Source organism: Oncorhynchus mykiss, chromosome 18 (assembly GCF_013265735.2).
Source record: "Oncorhynchus mykiss isolate Arlee chromosome 18, USDA_OmykA_1.1, whole genome shotgun sequence".
NCBI classification, from domain to species: Eukaryota; Metazoa; Chordata; class Actinopteri; order Salmoniformes; family Salmonidae; genus Oncorhynchus; species Oncorhynchus mykiss.
In genome coordinates, this window is record NC_048582.1 from 59,263,599 (window position 1) to 59,283,659 (window position 20,061).

Genomic DNA, 20,061 nt, shown 5'->3' on the forward strand with positions numbered 1-20,061 from the left:
TAAACTATATTAAAAAAAGGATCTATCTAGAATCTAAAATGGTTCTTTGGCTGTCCCCATAGGATAAACATTTGAAGAACCCTTTTTGGTTCCAGGGAGAACCATGTTTGGTTCCATGTAGAACCTTCTGTGGAAAGGGTCTTACCTGGAACCAAAAAGGGCTCTACTTGGAACCAAAAAGGGTTCTCCTATGGTGACAGCCAAAAAAACCCTACGACTGTAGACTTATAGCCCTTTACCACAGCTCTAGGATCAGATCACCCTTCTCTAAATGCTACCCTTAACTATCAGTGGGAGGAAAATAATATCTGACCTTGTATCAGTGGTTAGTTGCTTCAGCCTACTTTAAAGGGCTATTCCACTACCTGGATCCCAAATGCGATAGTACACGCACGGGGTGAAGTTTCCCCTAGGTAAAGAGCTAGGACCAGCAGCCCCTCACCCAATCCTGACCTTGACCATTAGTGGGGGAACATGTTAAACTGACCCAAGATCAGCATCTAGGGGCAACTTCACCATACATTGTAACACACTGGCCAGCCACGCATGTAACTGTAAGAGTAATGAGTGAAATCCTACAAAGAAACATGGTAAAGTAGCCTAGCTGAGTTTGATGAGAACTGTTAGTCTGTAGTCCACAGGAAAGGCTACAGTATGTCTCTGCTATGTCACCCAGCAATGTGTAGTTATACAGACAGACCACAACCTGCTCATTCATATATATAATGAGGCCAATCAGGACCTGGAGCCATCTTTATGAAGCTCCAATGACTAGGCCTTAACCTGATTATGTGACACAATGCACACTAAGGACAAACAGATCCACTGACCCCTCAATGGGAATCAATGGGTCAGGGGACCTGCACAAAGCTCACACAACACATAGTCATTATGGAAAAAGCACTTTTGGGAATGAAAAGCTTTATTGCATTAAGTTAAATGAGAGACACACACTACTACTGCTACCAGACACCCAAAACAAGACACCCCCAGGGCCAATCATGGAGAGAAGGAAGGAGGTGGAACTCTGAGAAAAACGGGCGGTCAAGAGTTCAAGACGTTGAAAAATAATGTGATAATCACGGAGTCATCCGTCCACATTCACAGTATTTAGCGAGCGAGAAGAGTTTCAGTTCCTGTCACACACACAGACATCCACCATTTTGAATATCATCATGTCCTTACAAACGCTTCATGATTCGTGAATGAATCATGAATTCATGAATTCAGACCACCTTTATTGCGACATTACTGGGCAATTCAATAACTCCACAGACCTTCAGTTTCACCAAGAGACATTTTTTCTGTTCTATTCTGCATTTCAGGGCCGTTACTGGTGCCACTCAATATAAAATGTCATATCAAATAATAAAATAAGTATAAAACAAAAGAAAAAGCATATATGTAAGATGTCTGGAAAGGCCAATGAGATCTGACTACAACCAGATGTTTTATTGGTGAAACACATAGTTTAACCATTGACCCACTACTGCCCTTAACTGCCCTTAACTGCCCAGCAGCAGCCTCACTGATAACAATAAAACTCAACTTAAAAAGATCAGTTACACCACAGTCGCCTTGACAACCACTCACAGTAGGAACCCCAGCATGTGCCAATCGCATCGTTTGAAACCAGCGCACCCGAACCGTGAACAGCAGCAAATCTAAAGGAGAGCCCATGGGGCTCTGGTCAAAAGTAGTGCACTGTGTGGGGAATAGGGTGTCATTTGGGACGTAGCCCAGGTCACACCATAGAGAATTAGCTTAGCCAACAGCACCACAAATAAAAAGGACAGAGCACCACAATTAAAAAGCGTAATTACACCTCTATTCCCCCAGCAAGCCGGCAGCTGTGTTTATCCCTCTTTCACTCTCTTTGTCTCTGTCTCGCTTTTCCCAGTTTTAACACAACACAGAGACACCAGCCCAGGGAAATTAGGCTGAATTGTTTGGCTTGCCGACCCGGATAATAAGGCCTTTCTCAGGCCCAGAGGGCAGAGAGATGGAGAGAGAATGAGAGAGAGAGAGAAAGGAACAATAAACAAGAATATTTCATATCTTAATTCTGAGTTTCTGCATCTCCAGAGCATGACCAGTTTTGACCATGCTTTCACCCACCCACATAATGACCCTGACACTGTAATTCACACAAACCCTTGGGGAGACATTACAGTACGCTAGATCTGAAAACACTTAAAGACAGCCCTGCCTAATCTGTCTGAGCAATGGTTCGGAACGACCACTGTTTGGCACAAGGGGTCAAGTCATAATCGCCTCCAACACCAGCGAGAAATTCTAAGAACATTCCAATATTCCACCGCGCACCTAGAACATCAGAACTCAGTTCCAAGACCAAGCAGCACCTGTCTGACCCCGGTTCTAACCACGGAGAACGCCAGCTAACGGAGAACGCGGCCAACACGTGCAATGTCTGTTTAGGTTTACCAATCAGCGAGAGGAACTCCTGGCGTTGCCTGAACAAACACACAGTCAGGAGGGAACCCTGTTATGTAGCAGGTGGCCAGAGTAACCTACTCAGACCCTCTCACATCTCCTCCACTGCAGGGTCTCCTAAGGCCGAGGTCACCTCCCCACGGACAACCTGCGCTAGTTTACAGATGTCGACCCACGACACACACATAAACACACGCACACACACCTCTGCCTACTGCACGGAGTAACGGCCAATCAAAGGGTCTGTCAGCAGTTGCACTTGCTGAATAAATGATCCAGCCTTGACAGGAAATTCCAAACAGCCTTTTTAATTCTGATCAGGCTTCAAGGAAGTGGAAAGAATAAAAACACATCCATTATAATGACAGGAAGTCTGAGATCACATGGCCACCAGCTGGAGCCAACAGAGGGATCAAGGAACCAGGAGAAGAATAAAAAAAAGGAAGAGGGGGGAGGGTAAGGTAAGGAGGACCAGAGCAGGGCTATATAAGGGTGATAGAAACGATGCTTTACATTACGGCTAGCTACCACAGTGGTATACAAATGCTAACACTATGCAGGCCTTGTTATGGGCTTGGTCCATATGGATATGTTTAGTGCTCTCTCTTGGTCTCCTTCTCTCATTCTCTCCCTCCCACTTTCTTGTCGGTCCTTCTCTCTCGATCTCTCACTGTCTCTTTCTCTCTCCCTATCATTGTCACGCCCTGACGTTAGAGAAACTTTATTCTCTATTTTGGTTAGGTCAGGGTGTGACTAGGGTGGGTATTCTAGGTTCTTTATTTCTAGGTTGGCCTGGTATGGTTCCCAATCAGAGGCAGCTGTCTATCATTGTCTCTGATTGGGGATCATACTTAGGCAGCCTTTCCCACCTGTTGGTTGTGGGATCTTGTTTGTGTATAGTTGCCTTGAGCACTGCATAGCTTCACGCTCGTTTTGTTCTTTGTTGTTTTTTTGCCGGTTCACGTAATAAAGATGATGAACCCAAACCACGCTGCATTTTGGTCCGATTCTTACAACACCGTTCGTGACAATCGTTTTGGGGGAGTTCTGGAGGAAGCAATCAAATTAGCAAGGCTCTGTGAGGACTCCTTTTTAACAAGGTCCTACATTTCTAAAATAATTGAAATTAGATGCTTTAAATATGATTGGGTTGAGTATTATATCCCAGCACACGAAGTAACAGTTGCAACATACTAAGGGAAAACTGTTGGTCACAAAGCAGTAACTAAGACAACTTCTTTAGTTGTGAATGTGAAATTACGTGGATGACAAATATTTCCTAAATCCCTAGCCACACCGTGCTGAGAATGATGAATAATGATATCTATAACAAAGTAATTAACACTATCAAACAAGTATAAATAAATGAAATTGACCAATGTCACATTAAATGTATCAAATATTCCAAAACATTTTCTTTCAAATCTAATCCAGACTAAACATAATCCAAATGTAGTGTCTCAGTTCCCATTCAGTCTGAGGAGACAGACAGACTGACAGACAGACAGACAGACAGACAGACAGACAGACAGACAGACAGAGGAAGATACAGCGGGAGAGAGTCAGGCACTAATCCAGGTGATGCTCCTCTCCTCTGACAGTGGCAGCCACCTTGTACTACCCCCAGACAATCAGTTTGCTTCCACCTAGAGCAGTCAATGTGGTGTCTGTTCTCTCTAACTCAGGCAGCTAGAGTAGACACTGACAAGCAGGCAGGCAGGCAGGCATCTCTTTTAAAAACCTTCCTGCTCTGTCTCTCTCGCTCTCTCTCTCCCCCTCCCTCCCTCTCTCTCTCTCCCCCTCCCTCCCTCTCTCTCTCCCCCCCTTCCTCCCTCCCTCTCTCTCCCCCTCCCTCCCTCTCTCTCTCTCTCCCCCTCCCTCCCTCTCTCTCTCAGGAAATGGAGGGCTGTGCCAGTCAAATGGATTTAAAGCGCTCCAGGTTTTCAAAGCAGGTGGTAAAGCACACTACAGCAGTAATGACGATCAGATTAATGTGGACTCTGCTTTCAGATGGTTTTAATGGAATCATAAAAACATTTAAAAGTGTACGTTATTTTTTAGAGAGAAGGTTATAGAGAGGGAGCAATTGAGAGAACGGTAATGATAAAATACTCACAGGCACGCACACAGGCGCACCTTACACACTCACCCTCAGATAGATGGGCGATGGCCGTCTGAGTCTCTTTGCAGTACGACACCACCTCTCTGGATAGGAAGTCTACCTGTGTGATCTTAGACGCCCCCAGTCTATGTATCCTGCGCCTGGATGGAGACAGACAGGAAGTAGTGGGCCACAGAGCATTACACTGGGACATTGAATATTGTGATTCACTCCTTTTATGTCTACAGTACCTCATCGGGGCTTCATTCAGTAGGGCATCATGTTGTGGAACATTCAGAGATGTGAAACATGTTGCGTAGAGCCAGGGGTGCAACTTTGGTTTTAGAAGTGGGGGATAAACACTCCAAACAGCCTACCCGACCGCTCGGAGGCGTCCGCATGGTCCTAAAGCACACAGTGGAGGCGTTTTGTATCACATTCCAATAATAAACGCAATTCCAGAATGTGTCCCCCCCCCGTCCCCAGTGAAAGTTGCACACCTGCGTAGAGCAGACATGTCAATGTGATATGTAGAGTAAGGACTCAAGTAGGAGCTCTGTTAATGGCATTTCTATATGCAATGTTCTGCGTGTTTCACATCTCTGAATACGCCCCTGGTGTTCAGACAGACGTTCTGATTGAACCACACAGACCCAAGAGGAGCAAGGATAAAGAGAAGGAAAAAGAGAAGGAGAGAGAGGAGAGGAACCGGTAAGTACGCTAGCTCGGAGTCAGCCTGCAGCTGCAGAGCAGTGTCCCACTGCAGGGTCCTCGGGTGGGCAGAAGGGGGCGCAAGGGAGGAAGGGAGAATACATGCCAGGTTAAGAGGTTAGCCACTGCAGTAACTCACAGATAAGTGATAAGTGATAAATTTCTTTTCAATTAGGATTTTTCCATTCTTAACTTGGAATTTCAAATAAATTCCTTGATTGACTGAATTTCAACAGAATTGACAAACAACACACACACACAACGGAATAACTTTAGACACAAATAAACATGCAACAACATCGAGAAAGGGAAAACATAATCATTTGTTGTAACAAGGTGACATGACTGTTGGGCAATTCAATGTGGAAGATGTTCACATTTTTAAATGTGTGTGTATATATATATATATATATATATATATATATATATATATATATATATATACACAGTGGGGCAAACGAGTATTTAGTCAGCCACCAATTGTGCAAGTTCTCCCACTTAAAAAGATGAGAGAGGCCTGTAATTTTCATCATAGGTACACTTCAACTATGACAGACAAAATGAGAAGAAAAAAAATCCAGAAAATCACATTGTAGGATTTTTAATGAATTTATTTGCAAATTATGGTGGAAAATAAGTATTTGGTCAATAACAAAAGTTTATCTCAATACTTTGTTATATACCCTTTGTTGGCAATGACAGAGGTCAAACGTTTTCTGTAAGTCTTCACAAGGAGTCCTTAAAACTCGTTTTTCAACCACTCCACACATTTCTTGTAAACAAACATCTACTTTGTGCATGACACAAGTATTTTTCCAACAATTGTTTACAGACAATTTCACATATAATTCACTGTATCACAATTCCAGTGGGTCAGAAGTTCACATACACTAAGTTGACTGTGCTTTTTAAACAGCATGGAAAATTCCAGAAAATGATGTCATGGCTTTAGAAGTTTCTGATAGGCTAATTGACATCATTTGAGTAAATTTGAGGTGTGTCTGTGGATGTATTTCAAGGCCTACCTTCAAACTCAGTGCCTCTTCAAAAGAAATCAGCCAATACCTCAGAAAAAAATTGTAGACCTCCACAAGTCTGGTTCATCCTGGGGAACAATTTCCAAACGCCTGAAAGTACCACATTCATCTGTACAAACAATAGTACGCAAGTATAAACACCATGGAACCACACAGCCGTCATACCGCTCAGGAAGGAGACGTGTTCTGTCTCCTAGAGGTGAATGTACTTTGGTGCGAAAAGTGCAAATCAATCCCAGAACAACAGCCAAGGACCTTGTGAAGATGCTGGAGGAAACAGGTACAAAAGTATCTATATCCACAGTAAAACAAGTCCTATATTGACAGAACCTGAAAGGCTGCTGAACAAGGAAGAAGCCACTGCTCCAAAACCACCATAAAAAAAGACAGACTACGGTTTGCAACTCCAAATGGGGACAAAGATCATACTTTTTGGAGAAATGTCCTCTGGTCTGATGAATCAAAAATAGAACTGTTTGGCCATAATGACCATTGTTAAGTTTGGAGGAAAAAGGGGGATGCTTGCAAGCCGAAGAACATCATCCCAACCGTGAAGCACGGGGGTGGCAGCAGCATGTTGTGGTGGTGCTTTGCTGCAGGAGGGGCTGGTGCACTTCACAAAATAGATGGCATCATGAGGATGGAAAATTAGGTGGATATATTGAAGCAACATTTCAAGACATCAGCCAGGAAGTTAAAGCTTGTTCGCAAATGGGTCTTCCAAATGGACAATGACCCCAAGCATGCTTCCAAAGTTGTGGCAAAATGGCTTAAGGACAACAAAGTCAAGGTATTGGAGTGCCATCACAAAGCCCTGACCTCAATCCTATAGAACATTTGTGGGCAGAACTGAAAAAGCATGTGCGAGCAAGGAGGCCTACAAACCTGACTCAGTTACACCAGCTCTGCCAGGAGGAATGGGCCAAAATTCACCCAACTTATTGTGGGAAGCTTGTGGAAGTCTACCCGAAATGTTTGACCCAAGATAAATAATTTAAAGGCAATGCTACCAAATACTAATTGACTGTATGTAAACTTCTGACCCACTGGGAATGTGATGAAAGAAATAAAAGCTGAAATAAATAATTCTCTCTACTATTATTCTGACATTTCACATTCTTAGTATCACCACTTTATTTTAACTGACCTAAGACAGGGAATTTTTACTAGGATTAAAAGTCAGGAATTGTGAAAAACTGAGTTTAAATGTATTTGGCTAAGGTGTATGTAAACTTCCGCCTTCAACTGTATATATATATATATATACAGTTGAAGGCGGAAGTTTACATTAATATATATATACAGTATATATATATATATAATCTATATATATATATAATCTATAACAGGGATATAATATATATATATATATATATATATATATATATATATATATATATATATATATATATATATTATATCCCTGTTATAGATTCTTGACAAAATATCTGAATATCTATTTGAGGAAGATAACATTTAAGTTATGGTGGGACAAATGTACAACATTTTTACAACATGTCATGGGAAATATGAAAATGGATTAATAACTATGTATGGAAAAACAATACTTGGTGACCCACAATGTATGAGGTATTATATGATTATGGGAAGATATGCAAATGTTTAGAAATGTGAATTATCGGTTCTGCAGAATCCAAAAGGTTGGACAAATATAAAATAATCCCTATTATGTTGGACATAATGCCACACAATGCAACACAATGAATCATAACTGTGAAATGAGGCACAGGGTGGCAGAAGCTTTACAAACAGTTGTGTTGTATTACCATCTTTCATATATGCCAGTTTATGCCAACAATACATTTCACCAGCGCACAATGTATGCATCTTGACATATCATACACAAGGCACAATACATGTACACAATCACATTCACTATATGAAAGCAGTTCTAGGACATACAGTACCAGTCAAAGTTTTGGACACACCTACTAATTACAGGTTATTTCGTTATTTTTTACTATTTTCTACACTATAGAATAATAGTGAAGACATCAACATTATGAAATAATACATATGGAATCATGTAAACTCAGAAAAAAAAGAAACGTCCCTTTTTCAGGACCCATTTCTTTCAAAGATAATTCATAAAAATTCGTAAACATCCAAATAACTTCACAGATCTTCACTGTAAAGTGTTTAAACACTGTTTCCCATGCTTGTTCAATGAACCATAAACAATGAATGAACATGTGAAACGGTCGTTAAGACACTAACAGGTTACAGACGGCAGGCAATTAAGGTCACAGTTATGAAAACTTAGGACACTAAAGAGGCCTTTATACTGACTGAAAAACACCAAAAGAAAGATCCCCCAGGGTCCCTGCTCATCTGCGTGAACATGCCTTAGGCATGCTGCAAGGAGGCATGAGGACTGCAGATGTGGCCAGGGCAATAGATTTGCAATGTCTGTACTGTGAGACGCCTAAGACAGCACAACGGGGAGACAGGACGGACAGCTGATCGTTCTCGCAGTGGTAGACCAAGTGTAACAACACCTGCAGAGGATCGGTACATCCGAACACCACCCACCTGCTGGACAGGTACAGGATGCCTGAGTTACACCAGGAAGGCACAATCCATCAGTGCACAGACTGTCCACAATATGCTGAGAGGCTGGACTGAGGGCATGTAGGCCAGTTGTAAGGCAGGTCCTCACCAGACATCACCGGCAACAACGTTGCCTATGGGCACAAACCCACCATCGCTGGAATAGACCAGACAGGGCTGGCAAAAAGTGTTCTTCACTGACAAGTCGTGGTTTTGTCTCACCAGGGGGGACGGTCAGATTTGCGTTTATCGTCTGAGGAATGAGCATTACACCGAGGCCTGTACTCTGGAGCGGGATCAATTTGGAGGTGGAGGGTCCGTCATGGTCTGGGGCAGTGTGTCACAGCATCATCGGACTGAGCTTATTGTCATTGCAGGCAATCTCAACGCTGTGCGTTACAGGGAAGACATCCTCCTCCCTCATGTGGTACCCTTCCTGCAGGCTCATCCTGACATGATCCTGCAGCAAGACAATGCCACCAGCCATACTGTTCGTTCTGTGCGTGATTTCCTGCAAGGCAGGAATGTCAGTGTTCTGCCTTGGCCAGAAAAGAGCCCGGGATATCAATCCCACTGAGCACGTCTGGGACCTGTTGGATTGGAGGGTGAGGGCTAGGGCCATTCCCCCCAGAAATGTCCGGGAACTTGCAGGTGCCTTGGTGGAAGAGTGGAGTAACATCTCACAGCAAGACCTGGCAAATCTGGTACAGGCCATGAGGAGGAGATGCACTGCAGTACTTAATGCAGCTGGTGGCCACACCAGATACTGATTGTTATTTTTTATTTTGACCACTCCCCTCCCTTTGTTCAGGGACACATTATTCCATTTCTGTTAGTCACATGTCTGTGGAACATGTTCAGTTTATGTCTCAGTTGTTGAATCTTTTTATGTTCATACAAATATTTACACATGTTAAGTTTGCTGAAAATAAACGCAGTTGACAGTGAGAGGACATTTCTTTTACTGCTGAGTTTAGTAAACAAAAAAAGTGTTAAACAAATCAAAACAAATTTTAATTTTAGATTCTTCAAAGTAGCCACCCTTTTGCCTTGATGACAGCTTGGCACACTTTTGGCATTCTCTCAACCAGCTTCATGAAGAATGCTTTTCCAACAGACTTGAAGGAGTTCCTACATATGCTGAGCACTTGTTGGCTGATTTTCTTTCACTCTGCAGTTCAACTCATCCCAAACCATCTCAATTGGGTTGAGATTGGGTGATTGTGGAGGCCAGGTCATCTTATACAGCAATCCACCACTCTCCTTGGTCAAATATCCCTTACAAAGCCCGGAGGTGTGTTTTGGGTCATTGTCTTGTTGAAAAACAAATGATAGTCCCACTAAGCGCAAACCAGATGGGATGGCGTATCGTTGCAGAATGCTGTGGTAGCCATGCTGGTTAAGTGTGCCTTGAATTCTAAATAAATCACAGAAAGTGTCACCAGCAAAGCACCCCCACACCATCACACCTCCTCCATGCTTCACGGTGGGAACCACACATGTAGAGATAATCTGTTCACCTACTCTGCATCTCACAAACACAGGGCGGTTGGAACAAAAAATCTCAAATTTTGACTCATCAAACCAAAGGACAGATTTCCACTGGTCTAATGTCTATTGTTTGTGTTTCTTGGCCCAAGCAAGTCTCTTCCTCTTATTGGTGTCCTTTAGTCGTGGTTTCTTTGCAGCAATTCGACCATGAAAGCTTGATTCATGCAGTCTCCTCTGAACAGTTGATGTTGAGATGTGTCTGTTATTTGAACTCTGCGTAGCATTTATTTGGGCTGCAATCTGAGGTGCAGTTGACTCTAATGAACTTATCCTCTGCAGCAGAGGTAACTCTGGGTCTTCAAATTCCTGTGGTGGTCCTCATGAGATCCAGTTTCACCATAGCGCTTGATGGTTTTTGCGACTGCACTTGAAGAAGCTTTCAAAGTTCTTTCAATTTTCCGGATTGACCTTCATATCTTAAAGTAATGATGGACTGTCGTTTGTCTTTGCTTATTTGAGCTGTTCTTGCCATAATATGGACTTGGTCTTTTACCAAATAGAGCTACAGTGCCTTGCGAAAGTATTCGGCCCCCTTGAACTTTGCGACCTTTTGCCACATTTCAGGCTTCAAACATAAAGATATAAAACTGTATTTTTTTTTGTGAAGAATCAATAACAAGTGGGACACAATCATGAAGTGGAACGACATTTATTGGATATTTCAAACTTTTTTAACAAATCAAAAACTTGGCCGTGCAAAATTATTCAGCCCCTTTACTTTCAGTGCAGCAAACTCTCTCCAGAAGTTCAGTGAGGATCTCTGAATGATCCAATGTTGACCTAAATGACTAATGATGATAAATACAATCCACCTGTGTGTAATCAAGTCTCCGTATAAATGCACCTGCACTGTGATAGTCTCAGAGGTCCGTTAAAAGCGCAGAGAGCATCATGAAGAACAAGGAACACACCAGGCAGGTCCGAGATACTGTTGTGAAGAAGTTTAAAGCCGGATTTGGATACAAAAAGATTTCCCAAGCTTTAAACATCCCAAGGAGCACTGTGCAAGCGATAATATTGAAATGGAAGGAGTATCAGACCACTGCAAATCTACCAAGACCTGGCCGTCCCTCTAAACTTTCAGCTCATACAAGGAGAAGACTGATCAGAGATGCAGCCAAGAGGCCCATGATCACTCTGGATGAACTGCAGAGATCTACAGCTGAGGTGGGAGACTCTGTCCATAGGACAACAATCAGTCGTATATTGCACAAATCTGGCCTTTATGGAAGAGTGGCAAGAAGAAAGCCATTTCTTAAAGATATCCATAAAAAGTGTCGTTTAAAGTTTGCCACAAGCCACCTGGGAGACACACCAAACATGTGGAAGAAGGTGCTCTGGTCAGATGAAACCAAAATTGAACTTTTTGGCAACAATGCAAAACGTTATGTTTGGCGTAAAAGCAACACAGCTGAACACACCATCCCCACTGTCAAACATGGTGGTGGCAGCATCATGGTTTGGGCCTGCTTTTCTTCAGCAGGGACAGGGAAGATGGTTAAAATTGATGGGAAGATGGATGGAGCCAAATACAGGACCATTCTGGAAGAAAACCTGATGGAGTCTGCAAAAGACCTGAGACTGGGACGGAGATTTGTCTTCCAACAGGACAATGATCCAAAACATAAAGCAAAATCTACAATGGAATGGTTCAAAAATAAACATATCCAGGTGTTAGAATGGCCAAGTCAAAGTCCAGACCTGAATCCAATCGAGAATCTGTGGAAAGAACTGAAAACTGCTGTTCACAAATGCTCTCCATCCAACCTCACTGAGCTCGAGCTGTTTTGCAAGGAGGAATGGGAAAAAATTTCAGTCTCTCGATGTGCAAAACTGATAGAGACATACCCCAAGTGACTTACAGCTGTAATCGCAGCAAAAGGTGGCGCTACAAAGTATTAACTTAAGGGGGCTGAATAATTTTGCACGCCCAATTTTTCAGTTTTTGATTTGTTAAAAAAGTTTGAAATATCCAATAAATGTCGTTCCACTTCATGATTGTGTCCCACTTGTTGTTGATTCTTCACAAAAAAATACAGTTTTATATCTTTATGTTTGAAGCCTGAAATGTGGCAAAAGGTCGCAAAGTTCAAGGGGGCCGAAATACTTTCGCAAGGCACTGTATCTTCTGTATACCACCCCTACCTTGTCACAACACAACTGATGCTCAATCGCATTAAGAAGGAAAGAAATTCCACAAATTAACTTTGAACAAGGCACACCTGTTAATTGAAATGCATTCCAGGTGACTACCTCATGAAGCTGGTTGAGAGAATGCCAAGAGTGTGCAGAGCTGTCATCAAGGCAAAGGGTGGCTACTTTGAAGAATCTCAAATAGAAAAAATATTTGGATTTGTTTAAAACTGTTTTAGTTACTACATGATTCCATGTGTGTTATTTCATAGTGTTGATGTCTTCACTATTATTCTACAATGTAGAAAATAGTTTTAAAAAAAGAAAGAAAAATAAAATACCTTGAATGAGTCCAAACGTTTGACTGGTACTGTATATGACACCATGTATTAAGAATATATTATATTTATATATAATTCATGATAAAGCTGTGTTTGCTTTTGTTTGTGGAACCATCATTCAGGGCTGCTTACAGTATAAACAAACTGGAGATTTCTCTAAAGTTCTCCCCCAAAGTGCAAATTGTGACAGGGTAGCTAGTGTACTCCTGCATCTGACTTCAACACCAGTAGAGCACAACTCTCTGCTCTCCTGCACCTGATTTCAACACCAGTAGAGCACAACTCTCTGCTCTCCTGCACCTGACTTCAACACCAGTAGAGCACAACTCCCTGCTCTCCTGCACCTGACTTCAACATCAGTAGAGCACAACTCTCTGCTCTCCTGCACCTGACTTCAGCACCAGTAGACCACAACTCTTTGCTCTCCTGCACCTGAATTCAACACCAGTAGAGCACAACTCCTTAATGCATCATATGATGTATTTTGCGTGTAGCATTCCATAAAGCCAAAGCGGCCTATAATACTACAGTAATACTACTTTAATACTACTGAATCTAAACAGTCAAGGATTTTCTTTCAGAAATCATCCATCACATCAGCGATGTTAAGAACCATACTCATTATATTATCATCTAGTCAATATTCCAGTTTATCTTGGCCTGGCCTTAGTTTGGGTCAGTAACTCCAACTCAGCCATATGTTACAATAAATGATACAATGGGTGGGTCTAATCCTTAATGCTGATTGGTTAAAACGGCATTCCAGCCGGTGTCTATTCCACAAGTTACCACCGACTAAACCACCGGCTAAATCTATGACTTTCTTGGGCCTAACAATACCTGTGGCAATAAATCCTCTAAACACTGGCTTCTCGGGCATTATCACTTAATTATACAACAGGTGGGTCTAATCCTGAATGCTGCTTGTTTAAAAATGCAGTATAATAACAGTAATATAAACAAGATGGCAGCCTACCTGCCGGCTGATGCCCCATCGGCTGAGTCCTGGCTTCTCGTCTCACTGGGGGTGCTGTGTCGGCTCACTCATTTGGATGGGGACATGGGGATCGGGACTAAATAATGAAAATAACACGTTTCCAACATTAAAGGCTGCAGCGGATTGGCTGGTCAACCCAAGCAATGCCAATGAGAGAGGTGTCCAAAAGTAAAAACAGGGTGAAATGGTTAAAAGCAAATGAGTGATGAAAAATAATGATCAAATAAAAATGTTAAAACGGGACAGAAAGTCAAATGGATTGCTCATTTACCATTCAAGTCAAAGCAATAATGGCTTTCATTGGTCATTGGTAGGTTAATTAACAAAAGCCACTCTTGTACAATAACCAAAAAGTAATATTGCAATAGGATGTTGTTACAAATTTGTACCACTAGAAAACATTGACAAATACCTTTTTACATGTACAGTATTTGGGCAGTGGTGTAAAGTACTTAAGTAAAAATACTTTAAAGTACTACTTATGTCGTTTTTTGGGCTATCTGCACTTTACTATTGATATGTGTGACTACTTTTACTTCACTACATTCCTAAAGAAAATAATGTACTTTTTACACCATACATTGTCTGTAACACCCAAAAGTACTCGTTACATTTTGAATGCTTAGCAGGACTGGAAAATGGTCTAATTCACACACTTATTAAGAGAACATCCCTGGTCATCCCTACTGCCTCTGATCTGGAGGACTCACTAAACAGAGAACATCCCTGGTCATCCCTACTGCCTCTGATCTGGTGGACTCACTAAACAGAGAACAGCCCTGGTCATCCCTACTGCCTCTGATCTGGTGGACTCACTAAACAGAGAACATCCCTGGTCATCCCTACTGCCTCTGATCTGGTGGACTCACTAAACAGAGAACATCCCTGGTCATCCCTACTGCCTCTGATCTGGTGGACTCACTAAACAGAGAACATCCCTGGTCATCTCTACTGCCTCTGATCTGGTGGACTCACTAAACAGAGAACATCCCTGGTCATCCCTACTGCCTCTGATCTGGTGGACTCACTAAACAGAGAACATCCCTGGTCATCCCTACTGCCTCTGATCTGGAGGACTCACTAAACAGAGAACATCCCTGGTCATCCCTACTGCCTCTGATCTGGTGGACTCACTAAACAGAGAACAGCCCTGGTCATCCCTACTGCCTCTGATCTGGTGGACTCACTAAACAGAGAACATCCCTGGTCATCTCTACTGCCTCTGATCTGGAGGACTCACTAAACAGAGAACATCCCTGGTCATCCCTACTGCCTCTGATCTGGAGGACTCACTAAACAGAGAACAGCCCTGGTCATCCCTACTGCCTCTGATCTGGAAGACTCACTAAACAGAGAACATCCCTGGTCATCCCTACTGCCTCTGATCTGGTGGACTCACTAAGCAGAGAACATCCCTGGTCATCTCTACTGCCTCTGATCTGGAGGACTCACTAAACAGAGAACATCCCTGGTCATCTCTACTGCCTCTGATCTGGTGGACTCACTAAACAGAGAACATCCCTGGTCATCCCTACTGCCTCTGATCTGGTGGACTCACTAAACAGAGAACATCCCTGGTCATCCCTACTGCCTCTGATCTGGAGGACTCACTAAACAGAGAACATCCCTGGTCATCCCTACTGCCTCTGATCTGGAGGACTCACTAAACAGAGAACAGCCCTGGTCATCCCTACTGCCTCTGATCTGGCGGACTCACTAAACAGAGAACATCCCTGGTCATCTCTACTGCCTCTGATCTGGTGGACTCACTAAATACACATGTTTCGTTCGTCTGAGTTTTGGAGAGTGTCCCTGACTATCCGTAAATAAATAAAACAAGAAAATTGTGCCGACTGGTTTGTATAAGGAATTTGAAATTATTTATACTTTTACTTTGAAACTTAAGTATATTTTATAGATTACATTTACTTTTGATACTTAAGTATATTTAAAACCCCCCAAAATTAGACTTTTACTCAAGTACTATTTTACTGGGTGACACTTTTACTTGAGTAATTTTCAATGAAGGTATCTTTACTTTTACTCAAGTATGACAATTGGGTGCTTTTTCCACCACTGTATTTGGGTAGTGAGATATGTTTTCAACTGTTGTTAAGCCCATCATTTCAATATGAAATGTGGATGTTCTCCACATGTATTTGCATACAACGAATCCACCTCAATATCATGGGCTTGGGGAAACACCTGGACATAGATTAAGTACTAATATATTACTAAGCCACACGTGAGGAAATAAATACATTTAAAAAACATGGGAAAAATAGGATGAAATGGGATATGTATGATATGGTTAGAAATTAATTTGAGAGAATGTACATAGCCTAGGCAGCCACTAGTAGGAGCCAGTATCGTCTAGGCTTTATATGCCCAGCCAGTAATACACTCGTTTCTGCCTAGGCTAGAATGTGCAAAACATGAACTTTCACAGAAATTAAATGAATTGTATGCATTTTTAAGATATAGTATTATCATGTCAATTCAAAACATTTGCATTTATTTTGCAATAGACATTGTGAAGAAATAGAACAGTGAAATGTGAAACAGATAATGATTATAATCATGATTACAGATTTATATTAGAGATGAGTAAAAGTAAAACTTGCAAATATTGTTGCATGCAATCAAATAGTAGCAGACATGCAGTACACTGCTGACTTGATAAGATGGACATGACATTTGCTCCATCCTGGCTCATCATCTACTGGATTTAGTGCATAGAAATATAATTTCTGGAGCAGCCAAATTGCTGTGGTCGGATGCGCAATGCCCATTCTAGTAATTTTACTACTATGAGGTGGTGGTAATTTCTGCCTCAAGTGAATAACTGTGTGTGACATGCTAATTTGAGTTGAGCTAATCTGTGTACCTAGTGGGGTTTCTGGAGAGATGTGCAGTGTGTGTGTACCTAGTAGAGGTTCTGGGGAGATGTGCAGTGTCTGTGTACCTAGTGGAGGTTCTGGGGAGATGTGCAGTGTCTGTGTACCTAGTGGAGGTTCTGGGGAGATGTGTGTGTGTGTACCTAGTGGTGGTTCTGGGGAATTTTGCAGTGTGTGTATCTAGTGGGGGTTCTGGGAGATGTGCAGTGTGTGTATCTAGTGGGGGTTCTGGGGAGATGTGCAGTGTGTGTATCTAGTGGGGGTTCTGGGGAGATGTGCAGTGTGTGTACCTAGTGGGGGTTCTGGGGAGATGTGTGTGTGTGTGTACCTAGTAGGGGTTCTGGGGAAATGTGCAGTGTGTGTATTAGTGGTGGTTCTTGGGAGATGTGCAGTGTGTGTACCTAGTGGTGGTTCTGGGGAGATGCCGATGCTCTGTAGGAGACCCTCTTCCTCTCTGCGCTTCCGGTCCAAGTCACGGTCCTAGTCCACTGAGGCAGCTTCAGCCTTCTGCTGCGTCTCTGTCTACACACACACACACACACACACACAAATACACATTATATTAGCTTTGTAATAGTATGTTAGTGAGATGTAGGATTAAGTTTTTGTCTATGGACAGACAGGGATGAGCTTGAACGAGTGTCTACTCACATTTTTCCTCCTTACCTCCTTACCTCCTTCCTCTCCTCCTGTTTCCTCTTCTTCTCCTCCCTGATCTGAGCTAGCCGCTGCTTTTTGCGCTCTAGCTGGGCTTTTAGGTCACTGTTGTCCGCCATTGTTTCCTATTGAGCTGGGAAAGAAGGAATGTCGCACAAGGATGCAATGTACCTTTGTAATATGGTCACAATTTAAGATGATGTCTTTCTAGGTGATGTTGGTATGCCTACTGTTCGGCACTAGATAACTTCTACTGGGTGTGGCCTTCGGTTAAGTTGCTTTCTTTTTGGCCTGTAACATGCTCCGTAATAAATAACAGTGTAGGGGATAAATAAAGGAAAGGGGGATACCTAGTCAGTTGTACAACTGAATGCATTCAACTGAAATGTGTCTTCTGCATTTAACCCAACCACTCTGAATCAGAGAGGTGTGGAGGGCAGCCTTAATCAACATCCATGTCTAAGTGCATCATCTATCTGCATCTCCCTGTCAATGTATTGTGGTAGGGTCAATACTCAATAATCATGCTTCACTTGAAGTCACCAATGCAAAGGCAAAGGGTGGCTAATTTGGGATCAATATAAAAAATGTGAATATTCAATTATAGTAAAAGGACAATGACAACATAAGCAAGGCATTGCATCGAATTGATACTTCCAAAACACGTCCAACTACAGTTTGTGTCATAAACAGACAGCATCATTGATGAAGGCAAATGTCTCCTTGGTAAGGGAATGCTGGGCTGAGCACAAAGGGGGGAATTACATACAAATAAAATATGTACTGAACAAACATGGAAGGATAAAGTAAAGTAAAGCTTTATTGAAATACTTGACAAAACAATACAATTTAAATGAAGACAAAAATAGTCAAATAAGCAAAAAAAAATTACAAGTCTCTGCTAGGTAAAGCCCCGCCTTATCTCAGCTCACTGGTCACCATAGCAGCACCCACCCGTGGTACGCACTCCAGCAGGTATATCTCACTGGACACCCCCAAAGCCAATTCTTCCATTGGCCGCGTCTCCTTCCAGTTCTCTACTGCCAATGACTGGAACGAACTGCAAAAATCTCTGAAGCTGGAGACTCATATCTCCCACACTAGCTTAAAACACCAGCTGTCAGAGCAGCTCACAGATCACTGCACCTGTACATAGCTCATCTGTAAATAGCCCATACAATCTACCTCATCCTCATACTGTATTTATTTATTTATCTTGCTCCTTTGCACCCCAGTATCTCTACTGGCACATTCATCTTCTGCACATCCTACCATTCCAGTGTTTAATTCCTATATTGTAATTACTTCACCACCATGGCCTATTTATTGCCTTACCTCTCTTATCCTCATTTGTACATGCTGTATATATATTTTTCTACTGTATTATTGATTGTATGTTAGTTTATTCCATGTGTAACTCTGTGTTGTTGTATGTGTCAAACTGCTTTGCTTTATCTTGGCCAGGTCGCAGTTGTAAATGAGAACTTGTTCTCAACTAGCCTACCTGGTTAAATAAAGGTGTTTTCAACTAGCCTACCTGGTTAAATAAAGGTGTTCTCAACTAGCCTACCTGGTTAAATAAAAGGTGAAAAAATAATAATAATAATAAAAACAAAAATGGCAATGCACGAGGACCTAGCCTGAGATATTACTATTCTATGCTTAGGACAGAGCCTTAACACACTATCTACAGCAGCGGTTCACAAACCCGGGTACTAAGAACCCCTGGGAGTACTTGGCCTATCCACAGGGGGTGTTTAAAATGCACATATGGGGGGGTTGGGGGTACTCCGGGAGGAGCGAAATTTTGTTGGTGGTACAGTAACCGAAAAAGGTTGGGAACCACTGATCTACACTATGGTGATGATGCCTACAGTACTGCACTGAGGTGGGTAAGGTAAAGGATAAGTTGGGTATCATTAGCAATGACGTCATTCTTCAGTGCGCTTCTTCGCTTTATCCAAAACCATACACAAGCACCACGCAAATGACATATGCTACAAATGTATACAATTAGTTATTCTATTGCCTTGTAAAGACTTGTCATACCTGCTCTTTCTTTCCCTATGGATGATAATGATGATGATGATGGTAATGGTCACTTGCAAAGATACTGTATCACGCGACTGCCTACACCCTCCGCAAATCACCACATTATTGTCCTGCTCTAATGATATTGGAGCAACAAACCTCGGATGTATGGTAAAAAACAGGTATTTTCAGTTTAGATGGTATTGCTGTCAATGGCTAAAAATTAAACATATTCGCGCCAGATGACCAAAAGCAAATATAAAACAAGTGCATGCCATGATGCAGCATCTCCCCCTTCAGAATATCAGAGGAAATCCCACCTTCTTTCCCTACACATCCTGTCAGAGCAATGTGCCGCTTTGAATTAGCGGTTAATGTCGCCATCTACAGGCCATTTAGAGAAGTGTACGGGTAAACGACGTTCTCAGATTTACATGTATTATTTAACTCAACGAAACCTGTTTTTTATATAATACAATCATTAATATTTTCATTGTATATTGTTTTGTTTGCACATGTTTCTTTCTTTCTAAAAAAACACCTTCCCAAAAACCAAAGCGTAGTGTTCTTTCATTGGTCA

The 20,061-nt window shown here is 42.1% G+C and overlaps 1 protein-coding gene across 1 annotated transcript in view; it reads right to left on the reverse strand.

Moving 5' to 3' along the window:
* Window positions 1-17,666, reverse strand: part of LOC118940999 (cytoplasmic dynein 1 intermediate chain 1) — a 117,691-nt gene extending 100,025 nt beyond the window's left edge. The window contains 4 exon segments of the mRNA XM_036951073.1: window positions 4,604-4,899; window positions 13,876-13,972; window positions 17,195-17,315; window positions 17,468-17,666. Coding sequence (XP_036806968.1) covers window positions 4,604-4,899; window positions 13,876-13,972; window positions 17,195-17,315; window positions 17,468-17,569 — 616 coding nt within the window. The 5' untranslated portion in view covers window positions 17,570-17,666.
* Between the last annotated feature and the right edge of the window lie 2,395 nt (window positions 17,667-20,061).